The sequence below is a fragment of the Phascolarctos cinereus genome, unplaced genomic scaffold (assembly GCF_003287225.1).
Source record: "Phascolarctos cinereus isolate Bilbo 61053 unplaced genomic scaffold, phaCin_HiC Scaffold_2;HRSCAF=192, whole genome shotgun sequence".
Lineage (NCBI taxonomy): Eukaryota > Metazoa > Chordata > Mammalia > Diprotodontia > Phascolarctidae > Phascolarctos > Phascolarctos cinereus.
Genome location: NW_027555625.1, coordinates 338,171,810 through 338,191,897, shown reverse-complemented (window position 1 = coordinate 338,191,897; position 20,088 = coordinate 338,171,810). Strand labels below are relative to the sequence as shown.

Sequence of the window (20,088 nt, the reverse complement as noted above, 5' to 3'; positions counted from 1 at the left end):
TGCCTTAGACTAAGTGCTAAAAGGCACTGGAATTATGTTACAAAAGAATCATATTTGGATAGGATGAGGAAACCTAACCATGCCCCAGGGACCATCTGTAAATTATCAAATGAGTTAATAAAGCATTGATTTCTAGAAATTGGAGCAATTGTGACTTTGCAGCACACTTCTGAAGAGGAACTGGTGGGAAGGGTGGTGGCAAAGGCTGGGATGGGGAGCTTCAGTTTCAGCTTTAGCCAATTGTCCTCCCTGTCCTTTTCAGCTAAAGCACCTTGCAAGCTTTGAAGGAGCAGGAGGATTTTGAGCTTCCTATCTTCTCATCATTGTCTTTGCTACATCCCTAGCAGCATCTGCATCAGGATTCAAGGACAGACGGCTGCAGACTCACCACCACATGAAAAAGGAATTTCTTGAGCTGGAGACAAATGTTTCCAGCACCTAGGTGCTGTGAATCACACCTTTGCCACACATGTTCCCAAAGCTTGAGTCCATTTTCTGTTGCGCTCTGTAGGTACTTGTAGAACAGTGTCACTGATGTTTTTGAGAAAGGGGAGGAATGTTTTGTACCCACTGTTCTTACTGTATCACTTTTCTAAAAGTTATTTAAGATAGGCTTACAAAAATGATTCTCAACTGATTACTTTAGAGGGAAATACACCAGTGGGAGCTCACAATGATGGCTTTAGTGAATCATCCCTCATCCCACAGCAGCATTCCTAGTACCCTGAGGGAATATAGCTAAATTCCAGGGACCCAAATCTTCAGTGGGAGTGGAAATTGGGATAAAGATCCTCGGAATTTACATTAACTACATAAGTATATAGACCATGAATTAAAGAGTCAATGTTTAGGACTATTAACAAAGAAAAGTTGAAGAGGAAAAGAGGAGGAGAAATTTTTAGTTAACTAAAATAAAATGGGGAAAAATAAGGAGAAAAAGAAAATTAGGTAAATAAGTAAAAAAAAGAAAGATGAATCAACAAATTAAGTAAAACTCTAAAACCTGGGAAAGGATTGACAAATAAGGAGGGGAGCAGTCGAGAGTAAGAGGAAGAGAGCCTCTGGGTATAGGGTTGTCTTAAAGTAGATCAAGCAAAACTCCTCATAGGGACAAGGTACTGCATTGAAAGACAAACAGAAAAGAATCCTAACTCACACACACAAAAATCCTCCAATACTAGAGACACAAATGAAGAAAAATATAAGCTATACTCTAACAAACCCCCATATGTAACATGGGGTGTAGCTCCACCCTCTCAGGGTCAAACAGTATCCAGGGGTGGGCTGGTAAATGTTTAGCCACCAGCTCCCTGTTTAAAAAAAGTAGGCATAACTCACTTTTAAGTTTAACTTGTATTATTAACATTTTCTCTCTCACTTTCTTGGGCCTAGACATTCAAGAAAACAATAAATCAAGCCCTGATTTGTAACATTTGCTGATTTCTGAGATGTAAATGCTCACACTGAAATTTAACAGTAAGTTCTTGTGAGCCAATATGAGCGAGCTCTAGCACATCCCTGGTCAAATTGCTCTTCAGGGTTTCAGGGGATAACCTTGAGTAGCTGATGGGTATTCTTTTCCCTATTGCCATTGGCTCGAGTCCCTACAATTGTGTTCCTCCTATTTTTAGTCACCAATTACTAACACTGGTTCTATTTAATCACTTAACACCCATTAGCTTTTACAAAGGAATATTTATTTCTAATGGAAAGGAAAACAATTTCCATATTATCTTTGGAGCATACTCTCCCCTATACCACCTTGTTCTCTGGGGGAGTAGGCTTAAAAATTAGCTCATTTTCTACAAGCTTTGGTTCCACCAAGGTCAGGTCCAGATGTGGATTCCTGCTGGGTGAACCCTCCAGATGGTCTAGAATTTCCTCTTCCCAAAGGGTAAAGGTCACTCTAGGCTCCTTGATGCTGTACTGGCTACAAAGTCAACCTGCCTTCCTGGATTTCTGTGGTTTGCTCTCCCTGCCTTTGAAACCCCCAAGGTCAGAGATTCCACTCCCTTCACCTAGAATAGAGGATAAGAAACAAAAACATTGCCCTGTTTCTCAGGGGCAAATGGCCTCAGAGGGGAAGAAGGCCTTAAAGCTTTGTGCTCTTTCTGATGTGAAGCAAAGGGAAAGCAGCTGAAGCTGACATATTTTGAATGCCTTTGTATACTGTCAAAGAGCCTCCCACTCATCACATGGCTACTTAACCAGAACCAGTTGTGAACATCTCTTTATGTATCATCATGATTCACCTTGCAGAAAGGTTGCATCAGGAGAGGAAGCTGATGGGGTCTCTGCATTCATTAAGCCCCATTACAATTTTAAATGTAATGGACTAAATAATCGAACAAAATGAAAGTTTGACAGATTAGATAAGAAAATAATGTTACACAGAAAAAAAATGAAGACAGAAAAAAATCCCAGAAAAAATTTACTATACATAAAGTGAATCCCAAAAAAGTGGGAGTTGCAATCAGACAAAGCAAGAACAAAAATTCAAAATATAAACAGAGATAAACAAGGAAATGACATTATGCTGGAAGGAACCAAAGGCAACAAATCTTAAGCTTACACATTCCAAATGACATCTAAAGTCGTAACTAAGAAATTAATTGTAAGAAGATATAGATAATCACATGATCATAGTAGAAGACTTTATGTTTCTTATAGTGTTGGACAAATCTAATAAAAAGATTAACAGAAAGGAAAATACAGAATTGAACAAATTGCTGAAGAAATTAGAGCTGAAAAATATGTGGTATCTTTTGAATGGGACTGCTATAGAAAATGATTTAAAATTTTTTTTTTATTTTGAACCTAAACACCAAAAAGAGCAAGGGGGCGGGGAGGATATTCCCACACATACAACAGAGCACAAAAATATTTCACGTAAATATTTACTTCATACATCTTATTTTTTTAAAAAACTCATAATAAATTCTACTACTTTTAAAACTGTCCTGCTTGTCTATGCTTCCTTCTGAGTTTCTTTGTCTTCTCTTCCGTGAATATTAAAAAATTGTTCAATGCTCCTCTTTTAAAAAAATCATTGTTGCTAACCTTCTCTCTCATAATTCTTACTCCAGAGGAAAAGAAAGTGTGCAGGAGTGACCCTTGTAAGAAATAAGCATTGTCAAGCAAAATAAATCCACACAGTGGCTATATTAAAAAAAAATATGTCTTTGTTTTTCTTTATCATGTTGTTATTTTATAAATTATTCTCTTTGTTTTGTTCGTTTTCATACTGCTTAGTGAGGAAAATTAATATTATGCTGTATATTTGATAATTAATATCACTGCAATATATCTTTTTTTTCCCCGAAACCTCCATCTCTTAGCCTAACTCAAAAGGAGACTTCTCCCAGCCCCAACTAAGGTATAGTTGAGGAATGTGATAGCGCCCAGCCCCCAAGGTATATGCTCCTTCATCAGCTTTAGCCTGGGCCCCTCCAAATAGGACACTCAATTCTGTTCTCTGTAGACAGAGAACCAGCTTAATCTAACTAGGCTCTCCTCATGGGACAAGTCTCCTACCCTTGCTTTCTAATCAAGATCTGGGGCAACTTGGTCTCCAGTGGGGTAGTCAAAACCAGAGGGAAGCTAATTGAGTCAAGACTGCTAGAGGCATCTGTCTCTCATGGAGTAACTGGCGTTCCTAGAATGTCAGAGAGGGGTATGATCAGCCATACCTGGGATCAACTCACCTACCAATCAGGGTTGCCTTACATTTGTCAGGGGAGATCCCAATGATGTTCTGTCAGGTAAATCAGAAGGAAGACACATCTGGATGTAAAGTCCCCTTATTTGGTGGTCTTTGATAACCGAGAGAGACCAATGACCTAAATTTAATGGTTATTGCTGGCCTAACTAATAAATCGGTTAATCATGCTTGAATGTTGCCTCTCAGAATTTCATTTCTCTGAAATAATTTCTTTTGTCATTTCTTACAGCAAATAACATTCCATCACATGAATGAACCCCAAGTTGTCTAGCCATTTCTTAATTATCCAGGAGAAATAAATTACTGTGACTTAAATGTTGATTCTTTTTTTTATTATTATTCTTTTTTCCTCTTCCCTTTAACCTCTCCTTCAGAATCAAGAAATTTGTTCTGCTTGTGACTGCCAGGTGTTAGCTTCCCTCTTAACTCTTTTATCCCTGCTTGTTTCCTTGGTGAGTTTAATGTGTTTCTACAGTAGTTTGTGTGTATATGTGTGTGTGTGTTTGTGTTTAATTCCACTTTTTCCATTTCACCTAAATGTAAGATTCATCTGATGCCAACCACCCCTTTCCCCATATTTGTATATTCTTCTTATATTCCCCAATTAGAAGAAAGGGCAAGGGGAAGCTAGGTGGCACAGTGCATCAAGCTCTGGCTTGGAGTCAGGAGGATCTGAGTTCAAATCCGGCCTCAGATATATAACATGACTCTGGGCAAGTCACTTAACCCCACTGCCTACTTCCCCCCCCCCAAAAAAAGAAGAAAGGACAAGTTTCATCCTCTTCCTCCTTTCTGTACTAGTAATTCTTTCTTTTACTCTCATTTCTGTTTCCCCTCTTTAAATTCTCATAACAGAACCAATCCACCCCCATGGTCTCTGTTTTTTCTTATTTAACTCCCTCAATAGTCTTTGAAGACATGAAAATTCTAGAGGAACACCTGTTTCTTTTCTTTCTATTAAAATGTTAGTATACATCACCATACTTCCAGTTTGTCTTTCCACATTTCTCTGGACTATTGTGTTTGCATTTCAGATTTCCTACTTAGATCTGATCTTTTCACCAGAAATGTTTGAAAGTTGTCTGTTCTATTATAGGTACATATTTTTCCTTGTAGGATTATATTAAACTTTGCAGAATTAAGTTATTCTTGGTTGTAAAACTATAGCTTTTGACTTTTTGAATATTGTGTTCTTAGATCTCATCAACTTCTAGTAGAATTTTTCAGGTGTTGTATGATTCCTACTGTAGTTGCTTGGTACTTGAATTGCTTGTTTTTAGATGCTTGCAGCATCTTTTTTTTCTTTGATGTGGGACCTCTGGATTTTGGCTTGGACATTGCTGGACATTTCCTTTTGGGGGTTCTTTTCAGGAGGTAATTGGTGGATTCTTTCCTTACTTTGCCCTCTGATTTTAATAGATCTGGGCAGTTTTCATTTGTGATTTGTTGATGTGTAATGTTCAGGCATTAAAAATATTGGTTTTCATGGAATCCAATAAACCCAAAGACTATTTTTAATGGAAAGAACAACCACCACAAGACAATTGAAATTAATGTTGCAAACTTGCAAAAAAAAAAGCTTCATCAGAAAAAAAAGATATGAGAAGACAATTCCCTCCATTCCTTTGCAAAATAGAGGTGTTCACAGGCATGGAACATTACATATATTGTCAGATTTCTCAAAGTATAAACTTTGCTAATTTTCTGTTACTTTTTTTTCTTAAAAAATATTTTCGTTGTTATAAAGGATGGCTTTCTGGAGAGCCTAAGAGGAAGAATATAGGAAAAAATTTAGAAAACATAAAATCAAAAGATATCAGTAAAAAAATCTATTTTAAAAAAAAATCATATGAACTTTATATAATCCAAATCTTGAAGACATTATGCACAACTACTAGATTAAAAAAAATAAACAAAACAAACCCTGAATAATATAATGTAGGAAATTATGCAAAACAATCCAGAATTTCAAAACAGAAACAAGGCGTTGACTGAGAGAAGCCACAAATCAGCACAACAGTTATCAAGGAAATATTAAGCAATGAAATAAAATTTCCTCTGCTAATAAGTTGCTTTCAAAAAATAAGTGAGAAATTTTGTTCCATAGAGTAAAAGAAAGTACATAGGGAATACCAAGTGATTAAAAGAACTTAAGGGGTTAAAAATTTAAGGGAAACAGAAAGAATCAAGAGGATTCAAAGTGCATAGAACACTTGAAATCATACTCCATGAATTAAATCCCCTGCAAATCTGTATCTTTTGTGAGAAGTAATAAAGGAGTGGAAAGTTTCACAAATTGGGATAGGAAAGTAAAGGAGAGAGGAAAGAGGAGAATGTACTTCTACCCAATCCATAGATAAACACTAAAGGAACAATAATTCTTTTATCCTCTCAACATAATGGGGTGATGCAAGAGAATAGAATAATAGCAATGGAAAGGAAGAACTAGGGCCTAGGAAGAAGAAAGTGGGTAACTCACCTAAGAAGCATAAAGGAAAAGGAGACACAAAAAACATTCTCATAGGAGAGGAGGTATACATCTGCAGGAGGGATAGGGACATTATATAATGGGTTTACTATATAAGAAGTGAAAGATTTGAATACACAGCATCTCATTCGAGGAAAGAGGATATATGAATTCGTAAGGGCTACCAGCACTCATCTTGACAGGTGGGACATAGAATAAGAGAGAGAATAGCATGGTCTTAGGAATTGAGATAAACATAGCCAAAGAAGGTGATAGGAACAGGTTTCACAATATGAGATACAGATTGACCCCTGTAACACAACACAGTTTACGCTTAAAGAAAACATAGACAATGAACCAAATAAAGTTAGTATACACACGAAATGGCATAACACCCAAATTAAAAAAGGAAAATTTAAGTGAATGTCAAAAAGGACATAGACAGTAATGCAATAATTTTTAGAGACATGTCTTCTGAAGGGGAAGCTTAAAAGACTATGTGTTAATGTATGTGTGTGTGTGTGTGTGTGTGTGTGTATCAAAAGTCAGAGAAAAATAGACCATATACTGGGAAACAAATAAATATTGAAAAAGCAGAAATGCTAAGCATATGATTTACAAATGGTAACTTAATAAAAATAATAACCACCACATGGAACACAAAGGACATAAATCTAAATGGAGACGTAATGGCATCTTGAATAATGTCAATTGCAAATCATAGAAACAATTAATAACAATGTGAAAGGGAATGATGAGATTGTATGTCAAAAAAGAAAATCCTGAAATTAGAGAATTGGAAATAATTTCCTACTGCCTACAAACGTGCCCATGTCTCTCATAGCCTGAATAACCCTTATAACCTTTTTATATGGTATTTAAGAGGTCTTTTGTGGACTTTACTGGGGCTCTTTAGCGCAAGGGACAGCAATTGGACTGGCATTTGATCCTTTTCAGGACCACAGAGACCCTTCCAGAACCGTGGATGTGGACAAATGCACTCCAGCTGAGTTACTGAGAACAGAGGAGGCTGGGCTTGTTTCATTTTAAAAGAAGAGATAACTTCCAACAGAAATGCTGTGAACTCCCTTGCTGGAACTTCAAGTTGGGAATGGGTTAGCAGTTCTGCTGTAGTGGACCCTAGCCCAGGCCCTGAATACCTTTTTCCTCCTTAGAAGAAATGGTGACTGCTTGTACGTGGCAACTAGAGCACATATACTGGGGACTGTGTTCAGGTTGCAGTAGTGCCAGCACGGGGCCTGTGATGGGATGGGTGTGGGTGGGACAGACACAGTGCCTGCGGCAGTGCGTAGGCCTCAAGTGATAGGGTATTGTGCTCAGGCTTTACCTAGTCAAGTCAACAAGCATCTTTTAAGAAAGGCACCCCTTCTCCCCCAGATAGCAACTGCTCTCAAGGAGCTCACAGTCTGATGACAGAGATACAAACAACTACACACAGAAAGCATCAGTAGGCTCCAGCAAAGTGCGCAGCCCAAGTGGCAGAGGAATGGACAGTGGGGTGTGCCCCAGCAACAGCTGACCACAAAATGTATATCAGTATAGACTTCAATGGCAGAAAAAGTGGGCAGCAATGACAAAGTCCATCGCAGCAAAGTAAGGAAAGTACTTTGTAAACCTTGAAGCACCATATAAATGTGGATTATTATTATTATTACTATTATTCCTCAGACCCATCAAGCACTTTGAATTTTTCCTTTGCTTTGTGAAATGAATTTTATATCATGTCATATTTATTTATGTCATATCCCTAGGCATCCCTTGATTAGGTTTATGCTACTGGACAGCAAGGATTATATCTTATTTCATCTTTCTATCCCCAGACCACCCGTAGTAATTTGTATCTTAAAGTAGCTAGCTGGCACAGTGGATAGAGTGCTGGGCCTGGAATCAGGAAATCCTGAGTTCAAATTTGACCTTAGAGACTTACTAGTAAGTTATTTAACCCTGTTTGCCTCAGTTTTCTTATCTGTAAAACGAGGTAGAGAAAAAATGGCAAACCACTCCAATATCTTTGCCAAGAAAACCAAGGGTCATGAAGAGTTGGACACTATTGAAAAACGACTAAACAACAGCAAAGATAAATAATAATTACTGAATTTGGTGAGTTAAATTATTATTAATGTCAAGTACAGTTCCTTGAGCATAGTAGGTGCTTAAAACTACTAACACCCTTAAAACTACTCTAAGATTCTCGGATTCCCTATTTTTTTCAAATAAAATTTTTTTGGGGAAAAAGAAGGTGTTCTATTTAGAGTTGAAGCACCTGGATTCAAATCCTGGCTTTGGCTTGCTAGCTGTGCAATCTTGAGTAAGTCCCTTTACCTCACTAAGCCCCAACATCCTTTTAGATTAGATGATCTTTTAAGTCTCTTCTAACTCTAATTGTTATTTCTAAAATAATCCTATAGATGAAATCTGAGGTAGATAATTTTTTTTAAATCAAGATGTCTTTCATTGTGAAATTTGAATTGAATTTCTAGTTTTCAGTCTTTACTGAAAAATGGTTTGGTTCCAAAATAATTTCAAATTTATTTATTAATATTTTTTTTTGGTGAAGGCAATTGGGGTTAAGTGACTTGCCCAGAGTTGCACAGCCAGTGAGTATTATGTGTCTGAGGCTGGATTTGAACTCAGGTCCTCCTGACTCAAGGGCCAGTGCTGCATCCACTGCGCCACCTAGCTGCCCCCAAATTTAATTTTGAATTATTTACTTGTCTATCTGATCCCTTAAGTCTTGTTGGTCTAGGGAATATGATCAGGTTTCATCTAACTTCTGATCACTTTGTCATTTTGGGAGAAAGGGGGAAGCTCTCTATCCAAGGCTTGACCCCTTTCCCACCTAATACCAGTTCTACAACAAACACACATAGAAAATAGAAAAAAAAAACCATTTATCAAAATCATAGTAAAAAGAAATCAGAGAAAATATACACAGGACAATATGCACTAGACAATGTAGAATAAAGGGGCTCTCCCATTGGGAGTGACCTAACTTAGCTCCACCAAGAGAGAGGTTCCTGGATCTCACCCAAGTGGAAAATTTCCCAAAGATTCTAGAGTAGCAAGGTGGATATAGGGACATGATGGAGAGTGCTGGCTCCTCTCATGCCTTCCCAGAGTCTTTTTCTTCAGCAGACGTGGGATTGGCCTCTTCCATTTTCTCTTTTAAAGCTGCAAGCCAGGAGCGTTGAATAATGAGTCTCCCAAAAGGGTACTTACTGTCTGAGAACTGAAGCTCTCCATTCTTGCCAACTCTTCCCTGCCCCTTAGGCAGAGCAGGGCATTTATCTCCACCAGTAAGGAGACAGTCCCATATCACTGGGCTTTAGGACAAGGGTTACATTCAAGCAAATTTGAACAACCCTACCAAGTATTATTAAGCAAGACCCATTTTGTGAGAATCCTTTGGTTGACATGGGATAGAAGGTATTGTCTTCTATTCACTAATGTAATATGACTACCCACTTAGGCTAGACAGGGTCATGAAGGACAATACTGATTGTGCTGAGCTGCACAGGTATAAGGGGATGAGCCTTCTGATTGGCTCAGGGCAAATTGAATCAGGGCACTGTATATCTGCATGAGGGAGAAAGGAATAACATTGTAGATGGTAACTTTTGAATGGCTAATGGGAGCTTCCAAGACAGTAAATAGTTAGGGAACTAGCCCTAATACTTCCCCTGATCCAGTGCTTACAAGTCAGTGAGATCGTTCGCTCTTCTGCTTAGAGCAGAGGTCCTATGTATTCTTTGGTCTATTTTAATCTATATAATTTCCCCAATGTTTGTTTCTTGTTGTTTCTTTTTTAACAGTTTCTTTGATAAAAATGTGAAAGGGCTATTCATGAGATGGTTTTTTTCCTATAATTAGTATATGGTTGAAGGGAACTAAGCTGCTATATATGTTAATATCCCTTTGAGAATGATCAGAGTAAGTGGCATTGACCCTGACCTAACACTGTACCCCTACACTCCAACATTTGAAGTGTGGAGGATAGCGGCAGCTTGGATAGAGCACTGGCCCTGGAGTCAGGAGGACCTGAGTTCAAATCCAGCCTCAGACACATAATACTCACTGGCTGTGTGACCCTGGGCAAGTCACTTAACCCCATTGCCTAACAACAACAACAACAAAAAACCGAAGTGTGGAGGATAGATAATTCTAGCCCAATACCCCTCTTGGAGCTAGGTGAGGGTAGAAGCAAGGACCTAGCCACTTGAATCCCCCTTCTCCCAACAAAAGTAGAAATCACAATCCCCCTGGAAAGATAAACCATTCCTGCTACACTTGAGCCAAATTCTCTCTATATTTAGACAGCAACTACAAATATCTTACACTATGTTGTAAGCAAGCTGTGCAATACAGAAAATTATTTTGTGAATTACCATTTTACTAATTTAGTTAAGACAGCAAATTACAAAATTATTCATAATACCACATAGCCTAGAGTTAGTGCCTCAAACTTTTAGAATGATAGGAATTTAAAAAAAAAACACAACAGAACTGACCTGATCTAATACCTGATGTTAATATTAAAAGTATAATCTTACCACTTTATGTGTTGCCCTAAATGAAAATAAAGAGCTAGACAACAACAAATTATTCTATTTTGTTCAGCTAAGCTTCATATTTACTATGCAAGTAAAAGTGAAGAAATAGTACCTGATACACTGAAATCCTGAAGAGATTTATGAGGGTTACATTTTCGCAATATGCAGGCTCTATAATAGAATGCTACCCAATTATTAGGATCTAAATGAATTGCAGCCGAAAGGTCTTCAGTTGCTTCTCTATAGTGGCCTTTTTTAAAAAAAGCTCTGCCACGATATGTCCTAGAGTTGTGGAATAAAAGTTATATTTTAGTATATATTTCTCCTTTTCACAAGATTACAATTACTTTCGCATGTGGAATATTTTTTGTTCCTGAATTTTTCTCATGAGCTTTTAAAAATTTTATTAATATCTTTTGTTTTCACACTGCAATCATGTCTGTATTTACTGTTCCCCAAACTCATCCTCCCACCCAGAAAACCAGTTAAGGAAAACCAACACAAATAATTTGTGATTGGGTGTGCAATATTCTGCCCTGATAATCCCCATTGCCCACTTCCTATACGCACACATACTTTTGTCTCTGTGTGTATACACATACACATATATGTATGTATATGTGTGTGTGTGTGTGTGTGTGTGTGTGTGTGTGTGTGTGTGTGTGTATGGGAGAGACAGGACTGAAATGGAGGAGTAAAAGGCAGGCCTTTCCCTAGAAGGGAAATGCATATATGGATATACGCATTTTGTGTGTATATGTGTATATACACATTTAAGACCCATTCCCTAATAGACAGATATTTAAAAGATATGAATAGATAATTTTCAAAAGGAAAAAAATCTAAGATATGAACAGCCATATGAAAATAATGCTCCAAATCACAACTCTGGGATTTCACACTGGGAAAAATAAAGCAGAGAAAAAACTATAGACTAATATGTGTATACATATACATACAATATATAGATATATATAGATATATATAGATATATATAGATATATATACGCACACACACATACATACACATATATATACACATGTACATCTATCTATGTGTATGTATGTAGTATAATAAACTAAAAGCTACATCAATAGATCAATTGCTCTATAGATCAATAGATAGTACCCTTCTGAGATTACTCACACTACTGGGATTGGATTTCCACGGGGATGCTGCTACTTTAGGTTCTAAAGATAACCCCAAAGGCTTTACTTCCATATTCCTGCTCCTGAGCACCCACCAGTATGCTTCCTATTAACCATCAATCACTACCTTTTAGAATTTACTAAAATGCTATATTAAGAATAAGATGAGGAATAGATTTGTGATTTCATTAGCGAAAACTCCCTCTAACAATGCAGGTTGGTAACTTCTCTGAAACTTACAGTCTTAGAGAGTTGCCTAGAGCAGTGGTGTCAAACTCAAATAGAAACTCATCCCTCTGGGCCACATATTGACTTAGAAAACCACAGATTAACATTATCTATCTCATTCAGTCAATAAACATTTATTAAGTACCTACTATGTGTCAGGCATTGTGCCTAGTTCTGGGGATACAAAAAAAGAGTCAAAAGATTGTCCTGGCCCTTAAGGAACTCACAGTCTAATGGGGAAGGCAAAAAACAAACAAATACATACAACAAGCTGTTTACAGGATAAATAGAAGTAAATAAGAGAGGGAAAGCACTAAAATTGAGAGGGGTTGGGAAAAACTTCATGTAGAAGATGGGATTTTAGTTGAGGGAAAAGGAAACCTTGGAAACTAGTAGATAGAGATGAGGGGGGAGAGCATTCCAGGCATGGAGAATAACCAGAGAAAATGCCCAGAGCTAAGAGAATGTTTTGTTTGGTGAATAGCAAATTAATATTATTTATATTGTGTGGTATTTTTATTTATTTTGTTAAAAAACTTTCTAACTACATTTTAAATCTGGTTCTGGCTGCCCTAAGGAGTTTTGGTTGTGAGTTTGACACCTCTGACCTAGAGCACTGAGGGCTTAAGTGAGTTGCCCAGGGTAAGTCAGCAGATACGTATGGGAGGTGAAATGTGAATCTAGGTTTTTATGACTTTGAGGCCAGCTCTCTCTTTACTATATCACACTGCCTATTGTGAGAACATTTGGTACAAAATATTTGCCCCCCACCCCCAAATCCTGGGGTATATCCTCCCTGAAGTACACACATAGGAAGAGTGGGATCAAACTTAAAATACAATGTAATGAGGCACATATGAGGTAACATTGTGGCAAAGGGGTAACTTCTACCGTCTGGTACTGGAAATCTTTTCACCTTTTGCAGAATACTCATTCTACCCTCGTCTGAGTGAGCCAGTCAGGCTCTTTGAAGCAGCTTCCTTCTTTGGGTGACCATCTATCCGTATCCATTTGTCATCTGTGTATCTCTTGGTTAATGACTAGATATACTATGGATTATACAGTCTCTCCAGTGGTCATAGTTCTTAAGTCTTTTGAAGTTGTTTTTCTTTACATTATTGTAAGTGTTATAGATATTATTTTACTACTCATACTTCACTCTGTACCCATTCATGTAAATCCTTTCAGGTTTTTCTATATTTATCACTTTCAATATTTCTTATAGAACAGTCATATTTCATTACATTCATATACTATCACTTGTTCAGTCACTCCTCAGTAGATGAATGCCTGTTTGATACAACAAAAAGTCCTGCTATACAGCTCTTTTTGTGGTGGCAAAGAATTGGAAATTGAGAGGATGCCCATCAATTGGGGAATGGCTGAGCAAGTTGTGGTATATGAATGTAATGGAATACTATTGTTTTATAAGAAATGATGAACAGGCTGACTTCAGAAAAACCTGGGAAGACTTATATGGTCTGATGCTGAGTGAAGTGAGCAGAACCCAGAGGACTTTGTATACAATAGCAGCCATGTTACACAATGACTAAGAATGTTAAACTGAACCCTTCTCAGCATTACTAGGATCTAAGACATCTCCAGAGGCCTCGGGATGGAAAATGCTGTCCACATCCAAAGAAAGAACTATGGAAGTTGAATCGCTCTCACTTAATTTTACCTTAAGTTGAATTTTGTTTCATCTTTCTGATGGTTCCTCCTATTGGTTTTAATTTTTACTTACAACTTCACTAATGTGAAAATATGTTTAATGGGTATGTAAATGTAAAGCCTATGTCAGATTGTGCGCCGTCTTGGGGAGGGTGGGGGGAGGAGAAAAAGGGAGAAAAAAAATTTCAACTCAAAAGCATATGGAAAAAAAATTTTAAAAAAAAGTCCTGCTATACATATCTTCATAAATATGCTTTCTTTTCGTCTTTATCTGATTGCTTTGGGATAATGCCTAGTAGAAGTATTGATGAGAACTATGGAGTCTCAATGCAGATCAAAGTATACTATTTTCTCTTTCTTTTTTCCCCCTTTCTTGTGGTTTTTCCCTTTTGTTCTGATTCTTCTTTTACAAAATGACCAATATGGAAATACATTTAATATGAATGTATATGAATAGCCTATATCAAATTTCTTGCCATCTTGGGGAGGATGGAGGGAAGGGACGGAGGGAAGAAAAAAATTTGGAACTCAAAATCTTATAAAAGTGAATGTTGAAAACTATCTTTACATGTAATAGGAAAAAATAAAATACTATTAAGTGGAAAATAAAGTATTGCTGAGTTAAAAGATATAAACTGTTTAATTACTTTTTGGATATAGTTTCAAATTATTGTACTAAATGGTTGGACAAATTTCCAGTACTACTAACAGTACATTAGTGTGCTTGTCTTCTGACAGCTCCTCCAACAACTGACATCTTCATTTTTATTATCTTTGCTTAATCCCATAGGTATGAGAAAGTACTTTTAATGTGTTAAATTAGCATTTCTTTTGTCAGCATTTTGCAGCCTTTTAAAATATATGATTGTTGATAGCTAGTATTATTTTTTCTTTTAAGAACTCCCATTTCATATCCTCTGACCATTTATCTATTGGGGAATGGCTCTCATATGTTTGTATCAATTCCTTAAATATCTTGGATATTACACCTTTATTAGAGAAATTTGCTACAAAAATTTTCCCTAGTTAACCGTTTCCATTCTACTTCTAACTTCATTGGCTTCATTTGCACAAAAACTTCAATTTTGTGTAATCAAAATTGTTTATTTTATCTCTTATTATCCTCTCTAACTCTCATTTGGCTAAGAATTCTTTCACTATGCAGAATTGTGAAAAGCATCTCTTTCCCTGGTCCTCTGATTTGTTTATACGATATTTTATATCTAGATCTTATAACCATTTGTAGCTTATTGTGGTGTATGTCGTGAGTGTTGGACTAAATTTTATTTTTATCAGACTTATTTCCATCTTTCCAGCCCAACAGTGAATCCTTACCCCAGGAGTTGATATACTTGGGTTTGCTGAACAATGTACTAGTATTGACTGTTTCTGGTTCTTATATGCCTATATTTGCCCCACTGATCCACTTTTCTATTTTTTAATCAGTACCAAATAGTTTTGGATAATTATTACTTTCTAGTATGGTTGAAGATCTGGTACTGCCAGGTCCCTTTCTTTCACACTTTTAAAAATGAATATTTTTCTTGTGATTCTTGACCTTTTGATCTTCCATGAATTGTGTTAAGTAATATTGTTAAATTGTTATAGCACAAACATGAGTGGTTACTATACCTTCCTTTATCTTGGTCTATTGTTATTTTTGGTAATGAATATTTTAAAGTTGTATTCATATAATTCCTGTCTTGATAGCTAGACTCATACCCAGATAATTTATATAGTCTATAGAAACTTTGAATGGAATTTCCTTTTATATTTCTTTCTTCTGGGTTTTGTTGGTAATATGGAGAAAGGCTAATACTTTTGTGAGTTTATTTTATATCTTGCTACTTTACTGGTTTTATTTGAATTGATTTTGTAGTTGAATCTACAGGGCTAAGTAAACCGTGATGTTATTTGCAAAAAGTGAATAATTTTGTTTCCTGTTTGCCTATACTTATTCCTCAATTTCCTTTTGTCTTTTGCTATGACTAGCATTTCTAGAACTATATCAAATATTACAAAGGTAGTTACAAAGGGCACTATTTCTTTACTCTGATCTTATTGAAAAGACTTCTAGCATTTCTCCATTACAGAAAAGACTAGCTGTTGGTTTTTAGGTAGATAATACTTATTATAATGAGTCATCCATTACTAAATTTTTTATATTTTAAAAAATATGAATGGGTATTATTTTGTTAAAAGATTTTTTCTGCATTTATTAATGTAATCGTGTGATTTTTAAAGACTTTTGTTATTTATGTGGCCCATTACTTTTCCTAATATTGAACCATGCCCACATTCCTGGAAAATCCATCCAGGTTATGGTGTATACTCATTTAATATGCTGTTGTAAAATCTTTGCCAATATTTTGTTAAATATTTTTGCATTGATGTTCATTAACTAATAATATTTAGCATTAGTACTTTAAAGGTTGCAAAGTGCTTTACAGGTATTGACTCATTTTATCCTCACAACAAGCCTGGGAGGTAACTGATATTATATTCCCTATTATGTAGTTAAGAAAGTTGAGGCAGAAGGAGGTTATGTGACTTGCCCAGGGTCACATAGACAATAAATGACTGAGGTTAGACTTGAACTAAGGTCTTCTTGACTCCAGGTCCAGTGCTTTGTCACCTAATAACTCCTCATTAGAGATACTGGTCTATACTTTTCTTTCCCTGCTTCATCTTTCCCTGATTTAGGTAACTAGATTGTATGTTTCATAAAAAGAGCTTTTCTTATTTAAAAAATATTGATGATATTGGAATTAATTGTTTTTTGAATGATTGATAGATTTCACTTATAAAACCATCTGGTCCCATTTTTCTTTCTCCCATTGGGAGTTCCTATGTAGATTGTTCAATTTCTTTTTCTGAGATTGGGCTATTTAAATCTTCCACTTTTTAAAATAATAACCTGAGTATTTTATGTTTTTACAAGTATTTATTTAAGTTATCATTATTAAATTTAAGTTAAATTTATTGTTATATATTAGGCAAAATAGTTTCTAACAATTCCTGTCTTTTCTCTAATTTGCTGTGAATTAATTTTATTTTTGATATTTAGAATTTGACAAACATTTTTATCAAATTAGCTAGCAGTTTATCTATTTGATTAGGTTCTTTTAAGGGTCTTAGTTTTATCAGTTCAATGTTTTTTCTCTTTGTTATTTTCAATTTTGATTACATTTTCTGTAATTTTTAGAATTAATTTTTTTTTGTTTCATTGGGTATTGGAATTTGTTGCATTTCTATGTTTTAGTTGTGTGCCTAATTGATTTGCTCTCTTTTATTAATGTGTTTAGAGATATTACTTTTCTCTAGGGATTGCTTACACCACATCAGAAAGCTTTATGTTGTCTCATTGCCTTTTTATTTAATGAAATTATCTATTGTGTCTATGATTTGTTCTTTAGAATTAAATTGCTTAGTGTCTACTTAAGTTTGAATTTTTTCTTCAAAGTCCCTTTGTAGAATTTAATTTTTATTGTGTTGTGATCAGCAAAGGATATGTTTGATATTTCTACTTCATTTATTAATTAGGTATTTATTACTCAGTACATGGTCAGATTTTGTAACTATTCCATGCTCAAATGAGAAACTCTTCTTCAGTTTTCTGTATTCTCAAATTCTTTTCTATTCTTATTTATTATTCACTAGAGAGCTATCACATCTAACCTTCCTAAAATTCCATCCAGATTCTTAAATTCTTTGTTTCTTTTTTTTTTTCTTAAAATTTTCTGCCTGAGTGGGAACACAGAGATTTCCTACCTTTATTATAGTTTTGATGTCCATATACCCATGTAATTTTATTAACTTTTTCTTTAAGTATTTATAAACCATTAGGTGTATATATTAACTATTGATATTTAATTATCTATTGTGCCTTTAAACATAATTGTAACTTTCCAGCTTAGGATTTTTTTAAAAAAATCTATTTTTGCTGTCTCCTTCTCTGAGATCATCATTGCTACCCTTATTTTTTATTTACTTCAAGTGTAATAGATTCTGCTTCAATCTTTCCTTTTAGCTCTGTATGAATCTTTGAAATTTTTTTTTTGGGTAAATATATTGTTGTATTCTGCTTTTGAATCTATTCTATTTCCTTTCTCTGTTTTATGGGTGAGTTAATCATGTTCATGTTCACTCTTTTGATGGTTAATTCTGTATTTCCTTCTATCATATACTGATAGTTTTCCATTTCTTTATCCCAGGACTCTTCTTACAAAGCAAAATGGGTTGGAGATAGAGAAGGAATCTGATCAACAATAGTAATCTATTATTGAAGTTCTCTGTTTCTTCTACTCTGTCCCCACTTTCCTCACTAATCCCTGAAACCAATTTTGGTTTATTATACTTCCTTTCTCCCTTTTACATTTTCCTTCCACGATACACCTTCAAACTAGTTTGTTTTCCTTGTGACTAGTCCTCTTTAGATCTACTGTTTCTTTTATGTTGCTTTCCCCTTTTCCTGTCACCACTTGGGTCTCTGTTGAGTTTAATATATTTCTACACCAAAATGTCACAAATATGTACATTCACCCTCCTTTATCCAGTTTAGAAAAGAGATCATGAGATAAGCACTTACCTAACATTATCTTCCATTTTTGTATGTTCTTCTACTTGTGCACTCTATTATATGAAATAGTAACTTGATTCTTCCCAAATATATTCCTTTTCCCTATTAATTCTTTCCTGTCTTAAAAATAATGAAACAGACAAACTTTTTTCAGGCTCTGTAATTCTCTTATTTAATCTTCTCTGGAGCCTTAGAAGACTTTGGGATTTTGAAGGAATACTGGTATTACAATCTAAGGACTTCATAACCATTTATCCCTTTCTATTTGCTCAAAAATAAATTTGCCTTTTTAGGTTTACCCTGATTCTGCATCTGAAAATTTCTCAAAAATTTCTCAATTTTTAGCTCAAAATTTAGCTGATATCTTCATCAAGAATGCTTAAAAGTCCCTTATTTTGTTAAAGGTCCATTGTCTTTCTGTAGAATTATATTCAATGTTCATGGAAAATTGAAAAGCTTTATGTTTTGCTTTTCATAATACCATATTCCAAGATTTTCTGTACTTTAGAATAGTAGCTGCTAAGTCTTGGTGATCGCAACTGTGATTCCTTGGTCCTCGAACTTTTTCTTTGTGGCTACTTTTGTTTTTTTTTTCCTTGATTTGGAAGCTCTGAATCTTGGCTCAGACTTGTGAGTATTTTCAGTTTGGGATTTTTTTCAGGAGGTGACCATTGAATTCTTCCTATTTTCATTTTATCCTTTGGTTCTAATAAATTTGGACCTTGTTCTTTTTTAATGTTTTGGAATATGATTACTAAGTTTCTTGTTTGGTCCTGGTTTTCAGGGAATCTGATGATTGATTATCTCTTCTTGACCTATTTTCCAGGTCAGCTTTAAAAATATGAAATACTTTACATTTTTTCTATATTCCAATCTTTTGTCTTGGTTCTGATGTTTCCTATTATCTTATGGGGTCATTAAATCTGTTCGCTCCATTCTGATTTTGAGGGAGTCCAATACATAAGTACATACAACTACAAAAGTAATTTTGGGTAAGACGTTCTATATTCTATTCTTAGCAATTTTTTTCTTTTCTTTTTTGTCTTCTGAATTATCTCTCCAGTTCTTTTTTTTTTTTTGGAGGAGGGTTTGGTTTTTGTAAAGTTAGATTTTTATTGATGTATCCTGTTTTTTTATTTTATCATCATAGTTATCCCATTTCCCTCCCCCTCCCAGAGTGGCATCATAATATTTTTTAAAGACAAAAAAAAAAGAAAAAGAAGGAATAAATTAACAAAACTAATGAAAAAGTCCTAAAACATGTGCAATATATAAGGCCTCTGGACCTCCCATCTCCACAAAGGATTACAATGGCAGTGACCTCTCATATCTTTTCATTTGAGTCATGCTTAATCTTTAAATTTTTGTTACATATAATATTTTTGTTATATAATATTTGTTACATTTTGTTATATATAAATATTTGTTATATAATATTATATTTTGTTACATATAAATATTTATTGCATTGAAATTTTGTTATATTGAATATATATTTAAATTTTTATAATATACACATATTATTTTTTGGTATGCAGCTGTTTTTTCCATTTGCATTGTTGTAGTTATTGTATATAATAAATTATTTTCTTGGCTGTGCCTACTTCATTCTCCACCAGTTCTCTGAATTCACCACATATATTTCTTACAGCACAGTAATAGTACATAATATCCATAAATAATTTGTTTAGCCATTCACCAA

The 20,088-nt window shown here is 35.0% G+C and overlaps 1 protein-coding gene across 1 annotated transcript in view; it reads right to left on the bottom strand.

Annotated features, from left to right (window-relative positions):
• Nucleotides 1-20,088, bottom strand: part of TTC6 (tetratricopeptide repeat domain 6) — a 286,301-nt gene that overhangs the window by 123,044 nt on the left and 143,169 nt on the right. Inside the window, exon 12 of the mRNA XM_078149180.1 lies at nt 10,872-11,041. Coding sequence (XP_078005306.1) covers nt 10,872-11,041 — 170 coding nt within the window. The remainder of the gene's footprint in view (nt 1-10,871; nt 11,042-20,088) is intronic.